The 25,450-nt window shown below is 48.5% G+C and overlaps 12 protein-coding genes across 12 annotated transcripts; 7 read left to right on the top strand and 5 right to left on the bottom strand.

Annotated features, from left to right (window-relative positions):
* Positions 1-124: 124 nt before the first annotated feature.
* Positions 125-1,339, top strand: N7443_005996 (TFIIH/NER complex subunit TFB3; the record flags this gene model as incomplete). The annotated part of the gene is made up of 3 exons (XM_056886052.1): positions 125-164; positions 220-460; positions 517-1,339. The coding sequence occupies 3 exons, from the start codon at positions 125-127 to the stop codon at positions 1,337-1,339; spliced, it is 1,104 nt and encodes a 367-aa protein (XP_056741500.1).
* A 322-nt stretch (positions 1,340-1,661) lies between these two features.
* On the bottom strand, positions 1,662-4,648 carry N7443_005995 (uncharacterized protein; the record flags this gene model as incomplete). The annotated part of the gene is made up of 3 exons (XM_056886051.1): positions 1,662-2,663; positions 2,723-3,399; positions 3,451-4,648. The coding sequence occupies 3 exons, from the start codon at positions 4,646-4,648 to the stop codon at positions 1,662-1,664; spliced, it is 2,877 nt and encodes a 958-aa protein (XP_056741499.1).
* A 1,339-nt stretch (positions 4,649-5,987) lies between these two features.
* Positions 5,988-6,425, bottom strand: N7443_005994 (uncharacterized protein; the record flags this gene model as incomplete). Its single annotated transcript, XM_056886050.1, has 1 exon — positions 5,988-6,425. One exon carries the CDS (start codon positions 6,423-6,425, stop codon positions 5,988-5,990), a length of 438 nt encoding a protein of 145 aa, XP_056741498.1.
* A 1,193-nt stretch (positions 6,426-7,618) lies between these two features.
* N7443_005993 (GNAT family N-acetyltransferase) lies at positions 7,619-8,031 on the top strand (the record flags this gene model as incomplete). The annotated part of the gene is made up of 3 exons (XM_056886049.1): positions 7,619-7,737; positions 7,827-7,908; positions 8,026-8,031. 3 exons carry the CDS (start codon positions 7,619-7,621, stop codon positions 8,029-8,031), a joined length of 207 nt encoding a protein of 68 aa, XP_056741497.1.
* Positions 8,032-9,442: 1,411 nt separating this feature from the next.
* On the top strand, positions 9,443-9,957 carry N7443_005992 (uncharacterized protein; the record flags this gene model as incomplete). Its single annotated transcript, XM_056886048.1, has 3 exons — positions 9,443-9,510; positions 9,563-9,689; positions 9,778-9,957. The coding sequence occupies 3 exons, from the start codon at positions 9,443-9,445 to the stop codon at positions 9,955-9,957; spliced, it is 375 nt and encodes a 124-aa protein (XP_056741496.1).
* Positions 9,958-10,458: 501 nt separating this feature from the next.
* N7443_005991 (MIP/aquaporin family protein) lies at positions 10,459-11,929 on the top strand (the record flags this gene model as incomplete). The annotated part of the gene is made up of 4 exons (XM_056886047.1): positions 10,459-10,501; positions 10,561-10,958; positions 11,016-11,557; positions 11,623-11,929. The coding sequence occupies 4 exons, from the start codon at positions 10,459-10,461 to the stop codon at positions 11,927-11,929; spliced, it is 1,290 nt and encodes a 429-aa protein (XP_056741495.1).
* Positions 11,930-14,145: 2,216 nt separating this feature from the next.
* Positions 14,146-15,046, top strand: N7443_005990 (RTA1 domain-containing protein; the record flags this gene model as incomplete). The annotated part of the gene is made up of 2 exons (XM_056886046.1): positions 14,146-14,374; positions 14,436-15,046. Coding segments are annotated over 2 exons (840 nt in total), but the record flags the coding sequence as incomplete, so codon positions are not given.
* A 1,386-nt stretch (positions 15,047-16,432) lies between these two features.
* N7443_005989 (uncharacterized protein) lies at positions 16,433-17,854 on the bottom strand (the record flags this gene model as incomplete). The annotated part of the gene is made up of 2 exons (XM_056886045.1): positions 16,433-17,707; positions 17,801-17,854. 2 exons carry the CDS (start codon positions 17,852-17,854, stop codon positions 16,433-16,435), a joined length of 1,329 nt encoding a protein of 442 aa, XP_056741493.1.
* A 1,036-nt stretch (positions 17,855-18,890) lies between these two features.
* On the bottom strand, positions 18,891-19,281 carry N7443_005988 (uncharacterized protein; the record flags this gene model as incomplete). The annotated part of the gene is made up of 2 exons (XM_056886044.1): positions 18,891-19,036; positions 19,095-19,281. 2 exons carry the CDS (start codon positions 19,279-19,281, stop codon positions 18,891-18,893), a joined length of 333 nt encoding a protein of 110 aa, XP_056741492.1.
* A 248-nt stretch (positions 19,282-19,529) lies between these two features.
* On the bottom strand, positions 19,530-19,970 carry N7443_005987 (uncharacterized protein; the record flags this gene model as incomplete). Its single annotated transcript, XM_056886043.1, has 2 exons — positions 19,530-19,857; positions 19,906-19,970. 2 exons carry the CDS (start codon positions 19,968-19,970, stop codon positions 19,530-19,532), a joined length of 393 nt encoding a protein of 130 aa, XP_056741491.1.
* Positions 19,971-20,743: 773 nt separating this feature from the next.
* N7443_005986 (uncharacterized protein) lies at positions 20,744-22,496 on the top strand (the record flags this gene model as incomplete). The annotated part of the gene is made up of 5 exons (XM_056886042.1): positions 20,744-20,879; positions 20,929-21,605; positions 21,670-22,016; positions 22,068-22,354; positions 22,408-22,496. The coding sequence occupies 5 exons, from the start codon at positions 20,744-20,746 to the stop codon at positions 22,494-22,496; spliced, it is 1,536 nt and encodes a 511-aa protein (XP_056741490.1).
* Positions 22,497-23,314: 818 nt separating this feature from the next.
* N7443_005985 (uncharacterized protein) lies at positions 23,315-24,942 on the top strand (the record flags this gene model as incomplete). Its single annotated transcript, XM_056886041.1, has 2 exons — positions 23,315-24,037; positions 24,094-24,942. 2 exons carry the CDS (start codon positions 23,315-23,317, stop codon positions 24,940-24,942), a joined length of 1,572 nt encoding a protein of 523 aa, XP_056741489.1.
* Between the last annotated feature and the right edge of the window lie 508 nt (positions 24,943-25,450).

Here is a 25,450-nt window from a genome sequence, read left to right as displayed (position 1 = left end):
AAACCGGGGCGGCAAAAAAAAGAACGGAAGGAACAGTAATGTGGCACGTGCACGATGAATGCTTATCGCTCCGCCTTGCTGATCGCCTTCACTTCTTCTTTCAACAACCTTTAGGAGCTACACCATGGCTTCCAATATTGGGATCGACCGCCGGGATGAGGACGGTAGGTTTTCCTGAGCTCTATATGTGTCCCATGTGCTAACTCAACTCCTTCTCAGAGGTCTGCCCCGTCTGCAAGTCCTCGCGGTACCTGAACCCGAACATGCGCTTTCTCATCAACCCGGAATGCTACCACAAGATGTGTGAGTCCTGCGTGGACCGCATTTTCTCATCTGGTCCCTCCAGCTGCCCCGTCGCCGGCTGCCGAAAGACGCTGCGCAAGAATCGATTCCGTGCGCAGACCTTCGAGGATATCGGGGTAGAGCGGGAGGTCGACATTCGGCGACGCGTGATGCACATGTACGTCACAACTACTCTCACACAACCTAATAAATATGCTAACACCTCATCAATAGTCTAAACCGCCGTGAAGAAGAATTCGACGGAAAGCGCGCCTACGATGATTTCCTCGAGCAGCGCGAAGAGATAATCGCCAACCTGGTATCCCGAAGCGATGTGGCAAAGACCGAAGCCCAGCTCCAGAAATACGCAACCGAGAACATGGCATCCATCCGCACAAACCAAAAAATCGAGGAACAGGAGGCGACATCATTCCACGCACGCATTTCTCTCGAACAAGAGGAGGCTCGAATGCGCCGACAACTTGCGCGCGAGGAGCTCGAGAACGAGCGGCGCGAGATGCACGCCGGGCGCGAAGACTTCTTATCCAGACTCGCAGCTGGAACATCCTCTGATGCTGCGTCCATCGCACGGGAAAGCCACAAGGTGCAACTGAGGAAGTCATCTGCTAGGCACAGCGAACAAGATCGACTCCGGCAGAAACAAGCTGCTCTACGCGGCTCAGAACTCAAGAGGGGTACGAATCTCTCGAGCGTCGAAAATGCCGGGCCTTCAGATACGGGACTCATCAAGGGGTTGCGGAAGATCAAGACGCCGGAGCCGGAGAAGCCGTACGATCCCTTTATGGGATATCTGCCCGAGAAGCGCGACTATGTCACTTTGCAGCAGTCCTACCCATCTCAGTACCTCGACCGTCTTCGCAAGAGCACACAAGCTGCGGCTGGTGGATTTGATCTGCGGGAGTACTATTCGCGCACTCTGATGGAGGCCTTTGCTGGCTTGGGTTGTTTCGTTGAAGAAGAGATTGCAGAGCGCGACGCGAATCGATCAGCATCGGCGGCTAATGAGGGCGCTGCGATGGCAGCAGTGGATCTGTAGCATTGGGGGGCTTTTTCTTTACACGGCATAGCGTTGGCGTTCAAAACAGATCTGTGATCTCACGGTAGTTAAGGTACTCCATATACAATATAAAGCGATCGAAATGAAGACAAGGTCTTTTACTACCGATTCTTAGTGGAATATTATTATATCAGCTTCAATGAATTAAAATTCGTCCTATTTTCAAATTACTCCTCAAGTGCAAGGATCTCTCAGTAATACAGATTCGCTCATGCTCGAACAAGCAGGTTAGACTCCCGCACATGTGTAAAGTACACAGGAAAAACACATCAGTAGAGACAAAGGACACCTGTGTACACTATCAAGCCCGTCCAGTCAACTCAGCTGTACTCTCAATGCCCTCCCAAGGCAACTCATCCTCCGACTCATCCCCTGCCTGGCGTTTGTCTATAGTAGTGGTGGTAGTATCGAGACCAATAGACTGGAGTGTCATTTCCATCTCCTGCTCCGTAAGATCGCCTCGGCCCCTCTGTCCCTCAAGAACATCATATAGTGCATAAATCTGGTCGGACTTCAGATCAATGTCTTTGATCAGTTTCTCAACCTTCTCGGTGAGGGCTTTGCGTTGCTTCTTGCCCAAAGATGCGTCGAGCTTGTTGAAAGCACTTTGGTATCCAGCAAGCTGCATCTTTAGGTGGGAGAGTTCGTCCTCGAGAGCCTTGAGAACAGTGGCAAGGGCCACAGCGGGTGGTTGAGAGGGGCGCATGGTGGGGTCCTCGTTGTATGGCGTGGGCTCGGGCATGCGCTCAGAGACAGGGATGAGTTTGGGGATTTTGACAGCGTCGTGGTTGCAAGGCCCATCATGGGGAGGAGAGTTCTTGCAAACCATGCAGTTCTTCCCGTCGTGTTGGGCGATGCCATTGAGGGCGCGCTGGGTGGCCTCCGGAAGTTTTGAAGGGTTGCTGGCAGCGAGCTCGGCACGGCTCAAGGTGATATCAGGGAGAATGAAAGCAGATGTCATATCCTCCATTGTGGAACGCTTCTTCTTCTGCGACATTGAGGCAACTGAGTGGTCAGAATGGCGCCTCGGACGATCGGCAGTGGGAACAACCAGGCTAGCATCACCCTCAGAAGTGGCCACAGAACGAGAAGTAATATCACCCATAGCGGACGCAGGGCGCAGAGGAACCTGCTGGGGTGTCTTGAGCGACGACTTTCGGGGAAGAGGGGCTTTGAGAATGCTCTGGCGGGTCGAGTTCACCGTGTCGTTAGCGGTCAAATCCTTCTGCATGCTAGAGCGACGATTCTTTCGAGACAGGCGCTCTTCCTCGAGGGTCTTTCGTAGACGAGCAATTTCATTTGTCTAGGATTGTGGGTTAGTCGCGTCAAACATCAAATGGAGATCAGTCTGATACTACTCACATCAATCACACTGAGCAAGGTGAGATCCTCCGCCTCGGATGATGCTCGAGTCTGCTCTGTCAAATCAACGGGTCCGCTCTTTTCCTCCATAACTACACGCTTCGAGCGCTGCTTGCTCGTGTTTGGTTGCTTGCGGGCGTTCTTCGATTCTGTATGACGAGGAAGCTCGGATCGAGCATTTTTGGACGACGAACGCCTCTCGTTGGGCACATTTAAGGAGAAGAGCGCCTCCTCTGCGCGTTCTTTCTCAAGTCGACCAATTTCCTTGTCAACTTGGATTGATACCTTGGCACGCGATTCTTCCTGGCGTCTGTTCGATCTGGTGCGCCTGGAGATAATATCTCTGGTGCTGCGGCTCATGTCACCGCTGCGCTCGGTATAAAGTTGACTATCCTCAGCATCCGATGCGCTGAAGCTGGCATCTGTCTCCTGCGCTTCCTGTTCTTGGGCCTTGTTGCCAGAATATTTTGGCAACTGGCTCTTGAGCTCTGCGTTCTCCTGTCGCAATTGTTCGTTCTCGATCTTGAGTTCGCGTGTTTCAAGGTAGGCCACACCAAGTTGTGAAATGGCAGACTCTCGATCTTGGTTCAGACGCTTGACAGCCGCCTCCTGGACCTGGGTCTTGCGGTCCGCAACGTCAAGCTGGTTCTGCAAAGAAATATTGGCTGCTTCGAGTTCTGCGAAAGGATGTTAGGACGAATAACAATGATGAAATGGAGTGTACGAACTTTGATATTCGCTGATAAGTCGCTTGGAGCTATTCTTGTTGCTATCATCAACGTGGTGCTTGTCAGAGTGGCGTGACCTCTTAAGGGAGGCATTCTCCTGGCGATAGTTATCGATCCGCTTCTCGGCATCGGCCTTGAACATCTCCAGCTCAGAGACCTTGTCTTGCAAGAGTCTGAGGGAAACAAAGAGCGCCTTCTCGTCCTCAGGAATTGGAACAGCATCGAGAGGCATGTGTTCACGGGTCATAGACACATCGGTCGCGTCGTGGGGAGGAGAGACGAAACGTGTGGAGCGCATCTTCTGATGACGAGAGAAAACCGGAGTGCCATCTTCATAAACACCAGAAACCAATTCGGAGATATTAGGAAGATCGGGAAGGAGGAAGGACTGGCGAGTCATGGTGTCACCCATGGTGTTGTTGTGGTTGAGGGCATTTGATACTGGGATGTTCTTGCGCGGTGTTCCTGCCGCACTGCCTTTGCGTTCCTTGGCGTAAGCTTCACGGCTGGCGCGTTCAATGGCTTCGGCGATTTCTTGTGAGTTGTTGACCTGGTTGAAACGCGTCGAGCGAGGCTTGGTGTCCACAGGAGCCGGGCGCTCATCGCCCAAGAAAGACCCGTCGTAGTTGTCACGCACTTTGGCGTGCATATCTGAGAAAGTCCGTCGTTGGTCGCGAGTCTTATTAGAGACTTGAGGGCTCCTGATATCCTTCTGGGCTTGAGCGGCTCGCCTTAATTGGGCATCCTTTCTGAGGTTTTCGCTGGCGGCGCGTCGCGTCGAGCGGGCGGGTTGTTGTTTCTGAGGGGTAGGGTAATCGACACGCACGGCGGGAGATGAAGACCGCACGCTATTCTGGAAGCTCATAACGGAATCGCGGGAATCATCCAGACGACGAGACGCTTTCCCCAGGCCTCGACCCAGCTCCAAGGACAATTCACCTTCGGAATCGGACATGGCGCCTGCGTCTACACCCCCGCTAACTTCGCCGTCAAATGCGTCTTCTTCCTCCGAAGTGGGAAGCTGAGAGAAGTCGGGAAAGGCGCGATCAAGAGTGGATGTGTTGATGGCGAAGTCGGGTTCATCGTCGTGGTAATTCATCTTGGGAAGATCCGGACTGCCAAACTCGCGGGTGGATGCGAGAGCCTCGTGTTCAGGATCAAAGTCAGACACCGTAAAACTGGCGTCGGAAAGAGGCATATCAACAAACCAAGTGCATGGGGAAGCAACGGAGGAAGTCCCAAGGTTGAGTTGAGTGGAGTTTGTTTTGGCCCGCGGAATGTTTTGATCGCGCGTCTCTGCCAATCATTACCCGTCCCCTGTGCTCCACCCGTCCTTGTCGTTTCCACGGTCTCGACTATGTCTATTCTCTATACTAGTTCTTGAACTGTTATTATCATAACGGTTTGATGGCTAGAATTGTACCAAGATGGAGTTATGACTGTCGATATTGGAAAGCCTATACCTAAGTATCTGTTTGGAATGGTGTAATCTATCCAATGGATATATATATCGTGGGCAAATCAGACAGCAGTGCATATAGTTGCGATCGTTATTGCCTTTCATATTTGAAACAGAGCTGAAGGCCATTTCCGACATGCAGGTATAACGATAGAAAAGGCATGAGTGGCCGCCGTACTGGAAAGTGTGTGCAGTAAGGGGCACAAGCCAGGTTGCGTGTGCAATGAACCCCCATGATCCACCATCGTGCTGGCTTGATTTGTTCTTCCGGTCCTCGGCCAATAATACTTTATGTTGGGAGGAAGACCCTATGTCTTGTCCTCACTCTGGAGGTTACATCTGTTAGATAATGGAGCTTACAAGGCCAAGTCCCAGCAACCAACAATGTATCGCATAGCCACGTAGTCATGGCGAGGTCCCACCCACATTGCCACGGTGAGGGACTGCTTGGCCAAGTTGAAGGAACACGTAGCCATAGCGAAGGTCTACATAATCAAGGCGAGGGACTACTGTTGGAGATACGAAGGTGGTCACCCAATCATAGGCATTAAGAACTCTGTTATTATATAATCCCTAGATGGACAATTATAAACATGGCCGGCAAGCGAGTGAGCCACCCCAAAACACCATAGTAAATGCGATAGATTACAACTTAATATCTCCACAATCATAGCTTATCGTAAAGTCTTCCTGTATATATGTATTTCTCGTGTTGAGTCTGACGTATTTCGAAGGTCTCGATAATTTTTAGGAAGTGGTGATTAGATGATATATTTTTAAAGCTCAAAACGTTAGATTAGTGCAATTTTTGTAAATATTGTCAAATCATGATTTAGTTGACCTAGGCTCATATAATAGGCTCCTTATGCTCTAAAAATTTACTATATGAAAGGTAGAGTGGAACAAACTTTTGATTGTTGAGAATGATCTTAAATTATTACATTTACTGTGGTGTCTTGAGGTGGCCCACTCGCATACTGACCACATTAGCTTGTTTAGCTGAACAAACAACCAATACATACAAGAGTTTCATTAAAGGGCCTGCAATATTAATATAGCCACGCCTATAGCCAATGGATTAGTGAGCGAGAGGCCGGCAGGCGCAGGCGCCAGCAATGGTGGATGCGCTCCCGCCAGCACACACGGGCTGGCTGTAGACGGACAGGCTGGGATTGGCGGAATTCGAACTACCTTTGCTCGCATCGAAGGTTTCACCCGGATACAGCCAGCACGTGCCGGTGCCCGTATTAGGTTTGCCGGCAGAGAAGATAACAAAGTTGCAGGGAGGATGGGCTTTACAGTAGTCCCAGCAAGAGGCCCTGCTGTCGATGGCGACGGCAAAGTCTGGGCCAGGTTCCGGGTAGCTGCAGAGACTGATGGTGAGGGAAGATGTACAACTTGGTGCCGCCGCAGTAGAGGCAGTGAGCGTAGCAGATGTCGCCTTGGATTCAGTAAGGACTGCTAGAGCCCGTGGAACTAATAGGGCACTAGAGACCCAGAAAGGAGCGATCTTCATGGTAGCGAGCGTAGGTAAGGAAACAAACTTGTCCAAAAGTGGCAGAAGTATTGATATTCAAACACAAGCGATCACTAGTACGAACGGTCCTGCCTGTTCATACCTAGGTAGAAAGGGATAACAAGCCCTGCCAAATTTTAATATCACGTGGCAAGTAGTGGAGACAGATACACCGTAGCGCCCATGGGGGTTATACAAAACATGTTATTTACAGGCAGTTCACACTAAGTTTAGCGCATCATGTGATTAGGGGTTGAAAGAGCATCTCGGTGTTTTGGATATGGAAGGCAATAACGGTTGCGAGTCTAACATGGTCTCCTGCATGTGACTTACATGTTGTCCAAATTTCTAGGTTTAAACGTCCAATGTTGAAGTTGAAGCCTTTGATTGTACAATATTTTTTCCACACTAGCCCTTGAGATCCTTGTTCTTCCTCGAGGGCTTGTGTCATTTCAGATATCACAATACGAGCGGCGAGATTTGCGGTTAGAGCGACGATCAAACGCCATTTTCACAATACCTAGAATTACATTTCCATGACCACGAAAATAATCCTAGGAATATTCGACGGATGGCTTGAAGTAACTGTTTGATGCCATGCTGAATCATGCTCTCTGGAGCAGCGAGATACAGTGATTCTCGAAATCTCCTTGACCAATACACGCTTGACATCTATTTTCTAGACCCACCGCCAAAGCATTAGCGCATATCATTTATTGAGCTGCCCACGTTAAATTGAGAGGCGCAGTAAAATGCGCTCTGTATATTACAGTACTTTGCTACTTAAAATTACAATCCCTGTACCCAAAATTCGTAGAATTTTATGGAACCCCATAAATGAACCTCCATCAAACTGAATACGCGAGAGGTACTAACTAGTGCCTTGGATGCTTTTGCAGGTGGTCAGGGTCATAATAATGCGAAGCTAAGCAGTCAGTTGACAGCTGTCTGCAGAGACTCATACTTACCCTGTGGCTGGAAAGTTCTGTTTACCTGCGGAGAAATGACTCAGCCTGATTATTAACAGTTTATTGGTTGGGCAGTTTAACGAAAGCACTAGTTTAGTCCTATTGATCAAAGGTGACTGACTCATTGTATATAGATGACTCATCTTTGTAATATCATAGGTTGTATTTATACACTTGGTTCTCAACCATAATTCATTTTATTTTATCTTATTTTCTTCTCTCAAAATGGAGCCAATTCCCCCTCTAGTTTTCCGGACTGATCGTCTCGAACTTCGTCTACTAGTAGACAGCGACGCAGAGGGAATGTACGATATCCGGTCTAGGGAGGAGACTATGAAGCATAGGTACGTATGACTAGTCTCCTAAGAGATTGGATATGTCTTAAATAAGTGAAATTGGACACCATTTACTAAACATTCAAAAATAGTTTCAGAAAAGTCCCTGATACAGATATCTCGGATACTAGGGAATGGATTCGGGCGTTCTCAACTTCAAATCTGAAGATCGGATACGCGGTGAGAGAAATACATACAGACACCCTGTCAGTATCTGATAAGAAGGGTAAGGGTAAGATATTCCAATCTAAGATCGCTCTATTTCTATTTCTACAATACACCTTTATCTAAATACAGTACTGATTCTATTGATAGACCGCATCGTAGGATCACTCTATGTGGGGCTCGAGGGCATTAAACGTGCAGATTACCTTAGATGGGAACTGGGCTATACCTTTCGCCCTGACTTTTGGGGGAAGGGATATGCGACTGAGGCCGTACGGGGGCTTGTGAAGATATGGTCACGGATTCATGAGTTAGTTCTTGCTCCGAGAACACCAAGTACCACGACAGAGTTGATTGCGATTGCAAGGAAGGCGAATAAAGCAAGTATCAATGTCCTGATTAAGAGTGGGTTTGTACAGATTGATGAGTTTCTGGGTATATATGGCTCGGAGTGTGTACTTTTTCGTGCTGTGAATACACCGGCTACGTGATTCAAGTCCATAGTTATGTCAGTGTTCATTATTCACCCGTTGGCCTATCTTTATATAGCTGTGGCGTGGTAGTACCTGGAGATATGCTATGTAGGTAATACGATTTTCCGGAGCAAAAATATTTCTCGGATCGCGAGAGTCATACCAAGTATAGTATACGGAAGGTCAATCAAATTTTATAGTAGATTTTAAACTTCCTCCAAGAGGCTAAAGACAAGGAACACATGACTTGATAAGGGGATGGATACATTGATGAGGGGATACAGTACATGCCGTGCGCTCTGAGAAGGAAAGTTGAAGCCACCTAGCACCTCGTCTGGGAACCAGATGCCACTATTCTATATGTTTCTATGGAATTCTACAGAATTTTCGTACGCATAGTGTAATGTTAAGGACCTAGGGACTGTAATATACAAAGCGCATTTTACTGTGCCCTTATGTAGATCTCATGCGGGCTGCTCAACAAATGATCTGCGCTACGGCCTTGGCAGTGGGGCTAGGATAGAGTTTCACAGTGTAAATTCGTCAAGGCGATTAGCTCCCATGTGAGACGACCTGAATTCAGATAGAAGAAACACACAATGGAAATATTCACGTGCATGGGCCCGAATCAATTGTCAGTCAACCATGGTTGGAACCCGTTTCCTGATAGAGCACTTCAGTAAAACAAGGTAGATCGCGTGACACGGCAATGATTACGCCAAGGTTCGGTCATTTCGAATAACAAACTGGAAAAAAGGGATCATTGGAATTAAACTTGGCGAGGGACAGATTAGAAAGACAAACGACAAACAAAGTCGTGACGTTCATCCCGGCAATGATAGTTAAGTGACGTCGGGTATGTGGAGACTGAGATTCGCCCCCTTCCCTGGCCAAGTACATGCGGCAGAAGGGCATTTATTAGGCCCTCGCCTGGAAAAATTTTATTCGCCAACGTTACCAATCAATATTTGATTCGGATTCCGACCATCATGAATTGTACTCGTGTTACGACAGCGCGAGCAGCCACAATGAATAATTTCGTGACTGGAGCTTACAGAGCCAAGCCATTGCCGAGAATGGCGAACCGGCGGAGCTATGCCACCGGCACTGGCGGACAGGGAAGCACTGCCCCGAACAAAAACTGGTCGGTCGCTTTTATTATCTGTCCAAGAACCTTCCTCTTAACTCGTGAATAGGTTGAGGCTATCGATCCTGCTTGGAATACCAGCATCGATTTTCTTCTGGCAAAAATCTCAGACATCAAACCCCAAAGAATCCAAGCAAGGCGACGAGCGCAATCAATCTTCACGCGACTATGACAAGGTTAGTCTTTGACCTCCAGAAATTCGTCAATATCTCGCCCTGGAGAGAGCCTGCATATACGAAACTTATGCGACTAACACATATACAGCCTCGCTCAAGAGGGGAGCAAGGCGGCACTGGGAGTATGTCGTTCAAGCAGGAAGGCCTGTCTAACACCAACACCTCGAACCCATTTGTCAATGAGCCAGGCTTATCTCAGAAAGGAGAAGGAGAAACCGAGACTGCGAAGGTGAAAGGAACAGTTCAGCATGACCGCCCACAAGTTTGAAACGGTCGGGCAATGTAAATAAGAAGATTTTGGCCAGTAGCCAGGGAAGGCTTTCGCGATAAGAATATAACTTCTGAACACAGAGTGAGGCCAAGTAGTTTCTGTAGTATAGCAGTTGTCTGACACGATTAAAGAACTTCGCTGCCATACTCTATAGTATTGAACATCGTCTGGTTGAGGCAGTGAATCGGTGGACATAATGCCAAATGTAGGCGCGTACAAATCGCATTTACATGATAGAGTGGTCTCGACTGATTTTTGATTGGCGGAAAGCCACCGATTGATCGCTGTGATATGAGGTTAATCCTTAGTGGTGATTCATTGGCATCCAGGGTCTGTAACTCGCCATGACGAAATAGAGTGGAGCCTCGTTCTCAGGGATGCCAAGTATTGACAGCTTGGTCAGTCCACACAAGTTTTGATCAGAAGATCATCGGAATTTGAATTCTCTCATTCTTCGCTTTTTGAACTCCGTCTTCGTTTTGAGTTACTTAAAGCACCATGGCGTCTTCGGGCGGTGTTGGCCAAGATGGCGAAGTCAAAGGTGTGCGACCATATGACCGTACTGGACCTGCCAAGAAATTAACATTGATGACACGACAGATACTGTTGAACCTCGCGAATACGAGCCCCCTGAAGGTACCCAAGAAGCTGCAAGCGGGAACGAAGGCCTGGGAAACAACCCAAGCTTCAGTCTGGCGGGCCCCGAAACCCAGAATCCAAATAGCAATTCCTACGAAATCCCCTCCCGCAACCGTCAATATGGCGAACAACAAAATGACCCGACATGGAGTTTGGCTGAACCGCTCCCTCACATCATCAGACCTGGCATGCGCCACGGCGCATTGCCAGAAGACAGGAAAGAAGATCGGCAGACAGGCCAGGATCCAACCGTAGGTAGGAAGCAGAACCAGCCGACTGGCCCAAGAGATGATGGGTTTTTTAATACCTGGTCGAAAATCCGCCATTACATTCGAGAACCGCTGGCGGAGTGGCTCGGGGTCAGTACTCAAACTCTTAAAACCGGAACATTTCGTGGCTAACATTTGCGATCGCAGACAACCATCGCAATGACGATTGGTCTATGTGCTACTTTGTCAAATTTTACATCATCTGGCCAAGCTGGATCATTCACTTCCCAAAGTGTCGCCTGGGGTTTCGGATTCATGGTGGCTATCTACACCACCGGCGGTGTATCTGGTGGCCACTTAAACCCGGCCATTTCAATCGCCTTATCCGTGTTCCGGGGGTTTCCTGCGCGCCAAAGCTTAATCTACATTGCTGCGCAGCTACTGGGAGCAATCACTGCAGGTGGATTTGCATATGCGATCTACCACGATGCTATTGTTGAAGTTGCCGCGAAAGCAAAAGTGCCACAGAGCCTTAGTGTCGCTGCGGAGGCTTTCATTACCGCCCCGAAGCCATTCGTCCATCCAGCAACGGCATTTTTCACCGAATTCCTGGGCAGTGCGATCTTGGTTGGAGCAATTATGGCTCTTGGAGATGATGGCAATGCTCCACCTGGGGCCGGAATGAACGCTTTCATTCTTGGGGTCCTTATTTCGATTGTGGTCCTTGCATTTGGCTACAATACCGGAGGGTATGCAAATCGCTCTCAAGATATACCAAACTCTCTATGAACTAACCACACGTGTCTTATTATAGCTGTTTCAATTGCGCCCGAGATTTTGGCCCGCGACTCGTCGCCGTTATGGCAGGATGGGGAGGCCATCTGTTTCAAGTGACCCATGCTTGGTGGGTTTGGGGTCCATGGTGCGCAGACATCAGCGGCGCACTATTTGGCGCATTCATCTACGACATGGCTATCTTCACGGGTGGTGAAAGTCCGGTAAATTACCCACGACGACGACGAAAGCGGGCCTTCCGTGTGAGGAAAGTGAACCTACGAAAAAAACTGGGCATCGGTCGGAAGGATAAGACTGTTGATCTTGAGAGAAATTGCGAGGATTGAATAACAATTGACGTAACAAGGGGTAAGATACAGTATATAATACCGTGTACAAGAATTGAACCTGCCATATCTTATCTGGTAGCTTACTATTTACAAATCTTCGCTTATCCGCGGCGAGCATAGGAATATCTTTTCCCATACTCCTAACAAGGGCAAGGGCCAATAATAGTGCATTCCGAAGCGTTCTTACTTTGAAGCACATTGAACGTACAAAGGAACTATAAACCACGTGATCCGTGTATTTGGCGGAAATTTTAAACATTTTTCTCCAAACATCTATCCAAGACCCATGACCGATACTCACAACCCCAGAACTCCATTCTTATGAGTGATTCCTATTATTCTGCGCCATTCTAGGTTTTAGGAGATTGGCGGTTTAGTTCCATTCGCGTACAGCCTCTACTAATCGTGGAGTGTTTTCTCCTGAAATGCCGCTTGTTCGCCGCTCCCATCGAAAAGTGAGAAGTGGTTGTGTGGAATGTAAAAGGCGAAGAATTAAGGTAGGACGGCTTTCTTCATCACATCAGATTCACCTTTCAGTTCGTACTGCATCTTATAAGGTGTCTTAGCTACGGCATGCACATGATATACCGCTCTTAATTCACATACCGCCCAGGAATTCCGAGTATAGTGCTAATTCCTCCTACAGTGCGACGAAGGAAAACCAGGATGCCAAAACTGTCATCAAAAGAAGCTTAATTGCCAGTTTGTGGATTTGGATTTCCCAGCCCCGAGGACTTCAATATCGCCAAGAAAATCTGCGCATTCCAAAGCACGTCCCAGGGAACAAATTCATGCCATACCGCCAGCCGATGTCTCAAGAGTCTCAATCTCACAATCACCCTCAAATGAAGTCGACATCACCGATTTCAAGTTCCTTCACCACTTCGCTACATCCACTTATCTCACATTGACCGACACACCCGAGCGTCAAGATTTATGGCAGAATCAGGTCCCTGAATTAGCCTTCGATCATGATTTCCTCTTGCGGATGATATTTGCGATTTCAGCTTTGCATTTCTGCCACAAATCATCAAATTACGAATATCTCCCCTATGCACATCGGCAATACGAGGCGTCACTCCGCTTTTCATCCGCCGCTCTCTCCAAAATTTCTTTCTCGAATTGCAATGCACTATATGCCTGTGTAGCCCTTGGATATGTCTTTGAGATTGGGTCTTCATATAATGGCAAGCACTTTCTCTTCAACAATGAAGGATCCTTGGCTCATTGGGTTATACATCTACGAGGCGTGCGAACGATCATGAACACTTCGTGGAAAGATCTGAAAGACGGCCCCCTGCAATCTATGTTTGATCTCCCAGAAGACAAGAAAGGAATAGAAGGATTGGAAGAGAGCCTAGTGCGATTTGACGCTCACATGAAGTCGGTGAGCGTCGAGAAGGAAGTGTCCTCCGTAAATTCTGTCGCAATCCGAGACCTTCTACAGTGGCTGAAGAATGCTCAAGTGGGGTTTTTTGGCTGGATGTCTCAGGTGACAGATGAATTCATTTCATTACTGGCAAGGAGAGAACCTTTCACTTTGGTGGTATTTGCTCACTCTTGCGTTCTGCTGAAACACGGAGAGCCCAGTTATTGGATCGATCAGTGGCCGAAGGAACTATTGCGCGAGCTTTCGGGCTATGCTGACCATTCAATCCAGGAGTGGCTACAATGGCCACTGAAGGAGTTCAGAATGTCTGATTTATTGAATCATTAGACTGAGCTATCCTGAAATGTATGCTTGGAATACGAAATACCGATGATGAACCACTCTGCTGGTTTGAGTATTCCACCTTCGATTACATTCAGCACGTGGTATGAAGAATTTTCACTGGTGCCTTCAGGTAACCCAATTTAAATAATTAGATTCTAATTCTTCTTCCCGCGGTTACTCCGAAAATATCGAAAACGGTGGATCCCCATCTTCGTGCTAAAAGACCCACAACAGACCAGGTACGAGTACGTCTGCACTGCGATTGGCCAAAGTAGAGCCTGTAGAGGCTCAACCACTTTTACCATATAGCTAAAATCGCTGAGCCATTCAGTTTTCGTCTCTGTATCCACAAATGGTAGCTCTATTGGGCAAACATAGACAGCGTCCAAGTCGACCAGAAAAGGGGTTTACGTACTTCGACATCGTCCCAGCTTTAAAAGGGTAGACTGTTAAGCCTTCCGTCCTCCTTTTTATCTAATTCTTTGCATTTTTCGTCAAGACCAGTATCAACTTCCAGACTTTGCTTGAATTTCCGCAACTTTTCTTCATCGATACTAATCCATCACCATCATCCGCCATGGCAGACTGGAGTTTCTACGACTATACTCCCAGCAAGGTGGGAGCCATCATCGCTATTATTTGTTTTGGCTTTAGTGCTGGCTATCACGTATTCCAACTTATCAAGCTTAAGTCATTCTTCTTCTCGACGTTCATCGTTGGCGCTATAAGTTAGTTTCACCGCATTTCACTATCCCTCCAATCCCGAAAGCTAACAGGGTATGACTCAAGTGATGACACTCGGTTACATCTTTCGTGCAGTATCATCCGGCGATACAACGGCAATTGGCCCCTACATCGCACAAAACGTCTGCATTCTACTCCCACCCTCCCTCTACGGCGCGACGATCTATATGATATACGGACACATCGTCTTGTTCGCCGGAGCCTCACATCTATCTATCATATCTCCACAGAAAGTAACGAAGATCTTCGTCATTGGAGATGTGATCGCGTTTCTCACTCAAGCTAGTGTTGGTGGTATGATGGCAGTTTCTTCGATGTCCAAAATTGGACAAGTCATTGCCATCCTGGGTCTGTTTGTTCAGCTCATATTCTTCGGAGGATTCTTGACGATATCGTTGATTTTTGGAAAGCGGTTGAAGCAAACGAAGCGATCACTACTTCGACTGCAATATGGACCATTGTTGTATGTTCTGTTCGGCGTGTCAGGATTGATCATCATCCGTTGCATTTATCGCGTGATTGAGTTCTGCCAAGGAAATGATGGTTATCTCATGGGCCACGAGGCATTTTTGTACATTTTCGATACTATTCCTATGATTGTGGTGCAGGTTATCTTTCACTTTTATCACTCGATCTTTGAGATGGTCTTTATGTAGACTCGCGCGATAATATATGGCTCTAGGCTGAGAGAATTTTTCCTGCCTCAGTTCCGAAACTATCACCACGCGATGTCATGAAACCTGCCCCTTTCTCCACCAACTATGGATGCCCTTTATATAAAACCGCCGAGCATTCCTTTACCCTGAAATACACCATCCGATAACCCCAGGTTCTATCTTCTCCAATCTTTATCTATAAGATCCCGTTTATATAGCATACAATGTGGAAGCTCAGCTTGGCAATAGCCAGGCATTAGCCAGTCATGTCTACATGCCTCCGGCCATACCGCGATGGCAGCGCGAAGGTTGAAAACCTTTCTGTCTCCAAGTTAACCTCGACGGATTCAAAATGAGCACCGCAGCCAATCGCACCTCTTTTAACTTCCGGTAGTGCCTGTGTGGATAGTGACCTACGAAAGTAGCTGGGTATTTCTCGCAAAAGCCTTCCATCGGGCCCTTTACATCTAAGAAGGCCTAATTTGGATCCTGATATCGAACCAATGGTCCTATAAATAGAGGGGGCGAGAATGATTACAGCCAGTGGAACCCTGGGCCTTACCGCGCTAAGAAGCTCCGTGTCCAGAGCATGTGGCAAATTGATCAGAGGGTTTAGCTCCAACGGGGCCCATTTGCATATCGAGAACCCCAATCAATTGCATTGCGTTGCGTACGTAGCGTGAAATTGATTCAACACTTTCTCGATTGATGAGATAGGTACCCGTAGATAAGAGTTTAGATGAAGATAAGTGAACGCGACGACTTCGGAAAAGTTCCGGATTGTAAACATTGGTGTGGAGTAGATGATGTCATGGCAACAATGCGTTGGCTGCCCGATTTGCCTTTGCGATAAATGATTGATGTTCAGAGAATGCAGGTAAGAATCCCTGGAATACGAGGGTGAATCCGTTCCAGGAATGACGATCGGTAGCGGCCCGCTGGTCGGGTCCATGGTGGAGCGCATTTGACGTCAAACATCTCGATGTGGGGTCTTGTCATTGTTTAGGACTGATATCGAGCCTTTTGACAAGGAAAGAAATATCTATAGAAGTAAACACTCAGTGGAAGATTGATCAAAATGCTATTTAATTTCAATTCTACATATCCCAATACCATCCCAGTAACTAAATCCTTCGCCAAAATCAAATATCCCATGGTATACCAACAAGAAGCCAAGGTCCAAAACTAAATAGAAAGGAGAAGAGCAGAACAGGTCAACAAGCCCTGAACGCCCTGCTAGCCGGAAAGAAGGAAGCCTCCGACCGAAAAGGACAGGCCGCAACGAAACAATAAAGGATATTATGCTAATACAAATCGTGTCATCATGTTCATCAAGGCCGTGCGAAAGCGAATTCGAAATAATTTCCCTCGAGAGGTCCTGCGCCCTCATGAAACAGGGGCATGGCCAGAAGTGGATCCGGCCGAAACAACGGCTGGAATGGGGCCCGTCGGGGTTGGTGGTGTAGGCGGGTTACTATCCAGCTCGTCTCGATGCGAGGTTGTGGTTACCGGGGATACCGGAGAGACTACGATCGGCGAGGCCACGTTGATGTGGATGGAAGGCAGACGCGAAAGTTCGGGAAGTTGACGGCCTGAGCTTGTGTGGCGTTCGAGGTTTGGGCTTTCGTATGCAGGTGCATCGCCCCAATCTAGGTGCTCGTAGTCTGGCGGTGGGGGAATGTTTAGGGTGCCGAGGTCGCCTTCGTCGGGTTGGGCGACCGACACTGGGCGACTTGAGAAGTACATTGATGTCGGTCGGCTGGATCGATGGGTTGAGGTTGGGCGAAGGACTAAGGGGTCGGCTTCCGTTAGGGCAGTCGATGCCGTCATGATTGATGATGCGGTCGATTGAACTCGCGAGCGCAGGCTAGGCGGATCCATCAGTGATGGCGATGCGGAGTCCACGACGGCGTTTGGGAGTAGAGGCTGGTGGTCCGAGTCGTGAGAGTCGGCTCGAAGACGTGAGCCGTCGTGTCGAACATGACCAATCGAGGCGTAGCTGACACTGGAGATACGACGATCGCGCTCGCGAGACTGGTGCTCGGCGATGACGGCAGTCGCACTGATAGAAGTGTTGCTGGCGTTGGCGTTGCGAGCGTCGTTCCGGGCGCGGGACTCTGCTGTCAATTGTTCTAGGCGGATCGCGTCACCTCGAGCTCGAGCTTCGCGTCGTTCTTGTCGGCGGCTTTCTCGCTCGGCGATTTCCTGACGACGCTGAAGACGGAGTTGATAGAGAGACTCCATTTGATCCTCGCGACGTGCTTCCTGCTCATCGGCCGTGTCGGGGAACTCCACGACCATATCCATGCCACCCCGTTCGCCCTCTCGAGCGACAACTTGCTCGGAGTCTTTAGGGCTGACGGAGTAGGGTGGCAATGTCATGATGGATCGGACGGACGTCTCACGTTGGACGCCCGTGTTGTCGACGGTCGTCATTTCAGGGGCTCCTCCAGCACCATGGTATGTAGTATCATTGGCATTTTGTGCTCGAGGATTGGGCACCTGGCCATAGGCGGCGCTTCCGGGACACCATTGTTTCCACTTTCCTTTCAAAAACTGTCCAGGTATATACTTCGGGTTATAGTGTCGCTGACGGAGCCATCGGGCGCCGAAATACGAGCACACGCACGAGGCAACGACAAAGAGGATACAGGCTGCACACTAGAAAAGAATGAAATCAGCAACGAGTCCAAAGACGAAACGGCGATCCGAGAGCGATAGCGGATACGATCGGAAGCAGGCAGCAGCACATACGACGATGAAGACACTGTCCTTGTGGCTCAAGGCCCGTTTTTGTGGGATATACATGGCGTGGAATGTGAGGGCAGCGGCCCTAGAGATCCTCGGAAGGCATAGAAGGTGAGAAACCCCAAAGTGTTAGAAGACGAGCTGAAGAGAAGTGATCAGCCACCGGATTTAATTCTAGGCAGAGGTGGAGCCGTGCCCACGCCTATTATTATCGCAGGTCGAGTGGAGCAGTGAGACGTAGCGCGCGTCCAGTGGAGGCGTCAAAGCCAACAACCAGAATCCCGGTTTGGACTGTCGATCGTGTCTCTGGCCTTGAGTCTGGAGTACATCGTCTGTAGGCCCTGTGCTCCGCCCCTTCTCTCAAGGGATCGTGCAGTTAGCGGGAGATCTTCGCGGTGGAGGCGGGTACATCCCCGGGATGAGACTGTCTCGAGGCCTTCGTCATTGCACGAGTAGATGAAGTACGTGAGTCCATGCCCCTGTGTTTGCAGGTAAGGGCGAGAGGTACGGGTGACACAAATGCAAAGTAAGGGGGAGAAGAGGGCAGAGCCTATGATTCTGCTACACTCGAGGGATGCAAATAAATAGCCAAAGACCTAAAACTAGCAGTCTATCGAAATGGCTAGGAGGCTGTCACGGTTTGCCCCACGCCCAAGCTGTGATGATAAGCACATGGATTGGATAGCGCCCCCTTACTTCGTCCTCTCAAACATAGTCAACACGAGCCCCAGTTGGGCACGTTTCCAAGGGCAGTAAACACATTGCAAAATTGAAGACAAAGAGTCGTGTGTGGGTTTCGAACGATCAACCAGGTAATTACGCCCACCGAGTCTGGTGTGGGCGCAAAGTGAGTTGTCAGTAACATCGTGGGCCTCGGCGACAACACAGGAATGGGCCCAGTTGACGGCCCTCGCGATAACCTCCACAACAGACTGTCACCCGAATCCTTAAAGTCCATCGTACAGGATACGCCATCTGTGTATTAACCTCCTTGTTATGTTTTCAGTACTTCTACCAACGAGACTTCAGTCCTCTTCTCTTTGTCGAATAACCCGGACTTCTGATAGTCCATTGCATAATGTGCAATCATCTCCATCTACTTGTCCTTATGACTATCCTCCAAGTCGTGGTTCTCACCTTGATCGGTCGAGAGATCACACAGCTCCCATCCCACCTGTCCTCGTGGCGGTGAGGAAGAAACATCGCCTTCCATTTCCCAACACGCACCGCCGCAATACCAAACTGCTGAACACCTCAACATGTTCAATCCCCGCCAAATCAAGCACCGTCGGAAGAACACCCATAGAACTAGTAAAATTCGAACTCACATCGTCCACTCGCGTGTCGTATATCATCCGGGGATACCGAATATTACAAGGATTCCGTATCCCACCCTCAATGGTATACGACTTGGCGCCCCGATTTGGTACTGTAGCCGCGGACGCCCATTGAGATTCATTCCATACCAACGAATTATGGGTCCTCATAGTAGTATCAATCGAATTATTATAAAATTCCGTATCATATCGTCGATAGTTACAGCCGCCAGACCGGAAATTAGTTGGAGGAGTTGGAGGAGTTGTATTCCTGCACCGTTGTCCGACATGAGGGCCACGAACGCATTCGCCCAGTCGTCTGTTGACTCGAGATATTCGCGGACATGACAGATCTAATGGTTAAGTCGATGAAGTCTACCATCGCGGCGATATCCATTGTTCACAATGATTTGCCCTGTTCAAATTCTAGGAGCTCGGTCCAGGGTGTCCTGCCGAGGGCCGTGGAGGGGTGCTGGTGGAACGTCTGATGGGACGATTCCTCTGGTTATGAGACCGGCTGGGCCGTCGTCGTATTTGCCGTCGTAGTTGCGAATGGCTTCGGTGAGTGCTTTAAGGGAAGTCAAGCGAAGAAGGGTCGGGGTTTTCTTTCTTGGTTGCCACTTTTGAGGTGGTTGAGCATGTAATCTGTGGAGAATTGATGGAGTAAAAATATTTTGGAATGTTGGACTCTCCGTCGAGGAATTGCGCTTCCATTTATAGTATTTATTGAAGATTGCTCGTAATTTGCTGTTTCATTGTAGAGTTTGGTTAGTGGTTATAGTGGTTTTCCTGCACCGTGGCGCAAAGTGAAGACTTTGTAGAAGCCTCGGCGGGAGGGTCTGAGGTCTCTCTCTAGACATAGGTGCAATTTGCCTAATATCACGGTGATATGCTCGCTGTCACGCATGATATCGGGGAGGGCTGCGGCTCGGAAATCAGGTAACCCTCGTTGTCAATTCTGCCCTTGAAAATCCACGGTAAGCTATTCATTCTCTCCGCTATTCCCCCCAGTTCGGCAATATGTGCGTCCATTCCAGATAGCAGCATTGCTCTGATGGGTGAGCAGGAGGCCACAGTATGGAAAAATGACATGCGAATGCCTCCCTGAGCCAGTCGGTCTAGATTGAGGCCCTCTTGTGTTTGCCACCTTGATTAGAATATCCAGTACTGCAAAGTAGATAACGTATGAGAAAACTAGAAGGATGGAAGAAAAGAATTAGGATTGAACTTAAAATAATTATTGTGAGTAGTTGCAGAACCGCCAATTACGGTTGCCATGCTGCGATCCAAAGATACCATGGCGTGACGACACTAAACGCTTAGTCTCAATACACAGTCAAGCTGAGCTCTCCACGCAGCCTAGTGGATTAGAGTACTAGCCTATTACCCATTAGATTATTTCTTTTGCTTTCTTTCTTTCTTCTTTTTTTTTGGCTTTTTTGCAAAACACTGTATCAAGCAGAACACTTCATTTTTGGTCCAGTTCTTATAGATCTAGGTTGATCACGACATGACGGGGGGATATTGGGAAATGCGCCATTCCTCCACCATGTTTATAAAGAGGACTATCATCCTCATAGAATCAAATTTTCCGAACACAAATAAGAACTTCATTACTCTGATATAACTCAAGATGGCAAACTGGAAGGACTTACGTTCCCTTCAACATGCATCATGGAACCTGGTGCTGGCCATCATCGTGATCAGCGTCATTGTGTTCAGCTATGGATTTGACACCAGTGTCTTTTCTACAATCCAAGCTATGGATGGTAAGCTTGAATTTTCCTACCTTTTGAAGTTGTACTCATTCTCGTTTAGCCTACGAAAAACGGTTCGGCTCCTATAACCCCACAACAGAAGAGTGGGGATTCAGCACGGAACATCTTTCCTTCCTGAACTCCCTTGGCCTCCCCGCAAAATGTATGGGTGCCCTGTGTGGCCTCCTAGTCGCAGAGCGATACGGCAGACGCACCTCATACATTAGTATGCAGTTCATCATTATCGTTGGCATTGCCATCAGCTACACCGCGAAGAACTATGGTGCTGCGCTAGCTGGTCGAATCATTGTGCAGCTGTTCGTCGGATGGGACAATTTCTTGGCTCCAATGTTTCTGGCTGAGATTAGTCCTACCGCGCTTCGGGGTGCTATCGTCGTGGTGTACGTATTCGCACATATCTTTGGATCGTTGATCTGCTCTTTTGTGACATTGGCAACTTCCAAGTTCGAGGGCGACTCATCTTGGCAGCTTCCACTGGCCTCGATGTTTGCTTTCCCACTCTTCGTTCTTGTGTTCTGCTGGTTCATTCCAGAGAGTCCTCGATGGCTTGTGCGAAAGGGTCGGCATGAGGATGCGGCCAAACAGCTTCGTTGGATTAGAGGCTCAAAACTATCTGAGCAGGAGGCGGAACACGAAATGAGTACCCTCAAGCAAACCATTGAACAAGATCGTGAAACAAAGGGTCGATGGTCAGATTTCTTGAAAGGAAACAACAGGGTATCTTACATCGACCTTTTTCCTCCAGTGTGTCTACTTAATTGCTAACCTGATCAATCTGCAGAGACGCCTCGTAATCTCGATTGCTGTCGCCATCTTCAACCAAATCACCGGACAGAGCTTCATGAGCCAGTACGGAGCAATCTTCATCAAAAGCCTGAAGACAATGAACACTTTCACCTTCACCGCGCTTTCGGCTACCATTACATGCGTCGGGCCTATAATCACATTTTCACTGGTGGATATCGTTGGACGCCGCATATTCTACCTTGTCGGTGGTACAGCTTGTATAACTGTTCTCTTCATCTGTGGTGGCCTGGGCACAGGCGATGTCACAACATCAGACAAAACAGGTATCGTGGCCGTCTGTATGATGTTCGGATTCTTCTACGTCATGTCATTCGGAGCAATGTGAGTTCTGCCCTATTTGCTACATGGGTTTCACTGATACACGGACTCTAGTGGGGCCGTCACAGCGGCAGAAGTCTCACACCTGCGGTTACGTGATAAGAACGCACTGGTCGTATACTGCACCCAGTTTGTATTCGACTTTATTATCACATTGACTCTTCCATATCATTTGAATGCGGGGGAAGCGAACCTCCAATCCAAGGTCGGGTTTATTTACGGTAGTTGTGGGGCGGTTGGGCTTGTATGGGCTTTCTTCTACCTACCGGACATGACCGGTCGGTCTCTGGAGGAGTTGGAAGAGATGTGGTCTCAGATGGTTCCGGCTCGTGAGTTCAGAGGTAAGTCTTACATTTATTTCATATCGGGTAGACTTCTTTGCTAACAAGGGCAGAATGGAAATCCTCTAGCGACGAATCAAGCGTCGATGAAACGAGGAAGGTCACTGAATACCCCAAGGCCGACACGGTGGAAAGTTGTTGAATGATAGCTTGACAATTTGATGATGACGAGCTACCTATTGAGATTGAAAAAAAACTCTGCTATGACGCACAGCAATACTGTACAAGAAATATTGCGACTAGAAAATTGCGAAGTGCGAGTAATTCTTATACCAGAGCTTCAAGGTACTACAGAGTAGTGAGAAATACAACATTGATCTTTATCCCCGTCCGCTCAGGGCGTTGTTAGTTATCCGTGCAGTGAAGAGTGGATCCTCAAGTTAGTCCACCGACGATTGCTCATCGGAGGAGACGATGACGGGATGCCCTACGGCTATCGGAACCCGACAGCCGGGCTCTAAATAACTGCACATAACCCCGAATCCATTCAAAGCCAAGAAATATTATTTCAAGTCTCAGGCCTCAAAGGAAAAAGTGCTCATAAACGGACGAGGCGGGGCATTCTTGTCCAAAATTCAATGCGGACGTTGAGTCGGTCCTTGAGCATATCCACCGTATTAGCGAATCTTACTAGCTCTCCCCGCTTTTTGACTTAAAGATAGATCAATCAGGATATAGAAATGTGCAGATTTCCAATTTCACGCTACGGCTCTCGGTCACCGAGGGCCGTGGTTTGTCGGTTACTGCGAATCGTATATGAACTGTGATGCTTCCCACGCAACAAGCTTATGTTATTCCCGTCCTCACACACCTTCAGTAACCAAATAGTGTGATCGTCAAAATTGCGGCGAACAGCCACTCAATTGCGTCGACTCCGAAGATTGACCGGCATTTCAAAATCTGTGATCAAAATCGTCCATTTCCTGAAATCAAAATACACATACACATACATCGCCAAAAATGCAGAAAATAGGCGATGGTAAGAGTACTCATGTCATCCCTCATATGCCAAGTGGTCTCCCAAATACACGGCCCAACATCGTGATTTTCATGCCGGACCAGCTCCGCTACGATTCACTACACTGCTCCGGACTGAACCCCGTCGTCAAAACGCCGAACATCGATGCATTCGCATCTCGCGGGGTAAGGTTTTCCGAATGTTATGTTCAAGCTTCAGTATGTACGCAATCGCGCTGTTCCATGTTCACAGGACTCTATCCACATGTATCTGGTCACCGATCGCTGGAGAATCTTATTAAGCCATGGGAGCCGAACCTTTTCAAGTCGTTGAAAGATGATGGATATCATGTTGCTTGTATGGCGCCACGGGGTGATCTTTTTGCACCCACGGTCACCGAGTTGAGTTTGACTGAATATGGTTTCTTGGAGCCGCCTGAGATGACGAAAGTCATTGGAGGCCATGTCGACGAAAGGCCCGAAGAGGAAATCACTATCTGGGAGCGACTTTTCTACAAAGGACGCCGAGATGTGAGCAAGGCAGTGGATTACGATGAAGCGGCGATTCGGGGTGCAGAGAAATGGCTTGACTGCCCTCCGGATGACAAGCCGTGGGTTTTGTTCCTGCCACTGCTGTTCCCCCATTGCCCATTCACTGTTGAGGAGCCTTACTTCTCGATGTATAGCCGAGAGGATATGACTACCCCATCATCACATAAACAAAAGGTACGCGCAGCAGACTCTTCCGCGTGAATTGGCCAGAGTAGACTGACACACAACAGACGGGATGCGAGCCAAAGTACATGGAGTTGATCCGGAATCGATATGGCACCGAGCGAGCCACTCCAGAAATCTGGGCCGAGGTATCAGCAACATACCATGGCATGATCTCTCGACTCGATGACCAATTCGGGCGTATCGTCAAGAAGCTCGACGCAACAGGACTTTGGGACAAGACGATCACCATGTTCTTCACCGACCATGGCGAATACCTCGGCGACCACGGTCTTATCGAAAAATGGCCAAGCGGGCTATCCGAGACCCTAGTCCGAGAGCCCCTAATCATCGGCGGCGGTGGCCTCCCATCCGGCCTTGTACGCGACAGCATGGCCGAAATGGTCGATATAGTCCCAACAATCCTCCAACTCTGCAGCATCGACGAAACATTTCCACACAATGGAAAGTCATTACTCCCAACGATCCTCGAAGACGCCCCACACCGCGTGTACGCCTATTCAGAAGGTGGATTCCTTCTCTCAGAGGAACCGCTCCTCGAAAATGCCTCATTCCCATACGATCTCAAGTCCAAGCTCCAGCATGAAGAAACCCGGGCGGTAGGAAAGGCAATTTCCATGCGAGATCACAACTGGACATATATCTATAGACTATATGAGCCTGCGGAGCTGTATGATCGACGGGCCGATCCCCAGGAGCTCCATAATCTGGCGGCGGATCCGAAGTTCGTGCACCAGGCGAGGCTTATGGAGAGTCAGATGTTTAGATGGATGGTGGAGACTAGTGATTTTTTGCCGTACTCGAAAGACGGCAGGTTTCCAAATGTGGATTTGCCAGCGCCGAAGAATCTACTGGAGGATAGGAAGGCCAAAAGGGAGTTGGAAAGTAGCCGCTAAAGAGTCCCATTGTGTCCAAGGTAGCAACATAATGCTTTCCCTTCGGCTGTTTCAGCAATCAGAAAAGACCTCTCTTGAACAACCAATTTTTTTCATCGAGCCGCATTGTTTTGTTGTTGCAGTGGTTTGTAGATCAAATCCGATGGAGGGTCAACATTGCCCGCAACTAAACCCCCCATCGTAGAACTTGAGTAGTCTGAATAATGTAGAGTAGATATCATATGCGAGGTAACCTTCGTCTGAAGATCCGCTTGCTTCTTGAAGTCCTTCTCGCCTTTCGTAAATTCAAGGGTGGCCCAAGCGTTAGGCAGGAAAGTCAAGGGTTCCATAGCCTGTATACCAAGGGTTCATAATCGTCACACCACTGGAACACTTGACTGTTCTCTCACCACTAAAATATGAAAATGTGCAGTCTCCCCGCAGATTATACTGATAAATTTTTCCCCATACAGATATTCCCCGCAAAAGAGACTTGGCCACGATCGACACGCGGCAATGAGATCACGCA

Source organism: Penicillium atrosanguineum, assembly GCF_028827265.1.
Source record: "Penicillium atrosanguineum strain IBT 20685 chromosome Unknown utg000004l_segment0_segment0, whole genome shotgun sequence".
Lineage (NCBI taxonomy): Eukaryota > Fungi > Ascomycota > Eurotiomycetes > Eurotiales > Aspergillaceae > Penicillium > Penicillium atrosanguineum.
The sequence above is the reverse complement of the archived record's forward strand: the minus strand, read 5'-3'. Positions and strand labels throughout refer to the sequence as shown.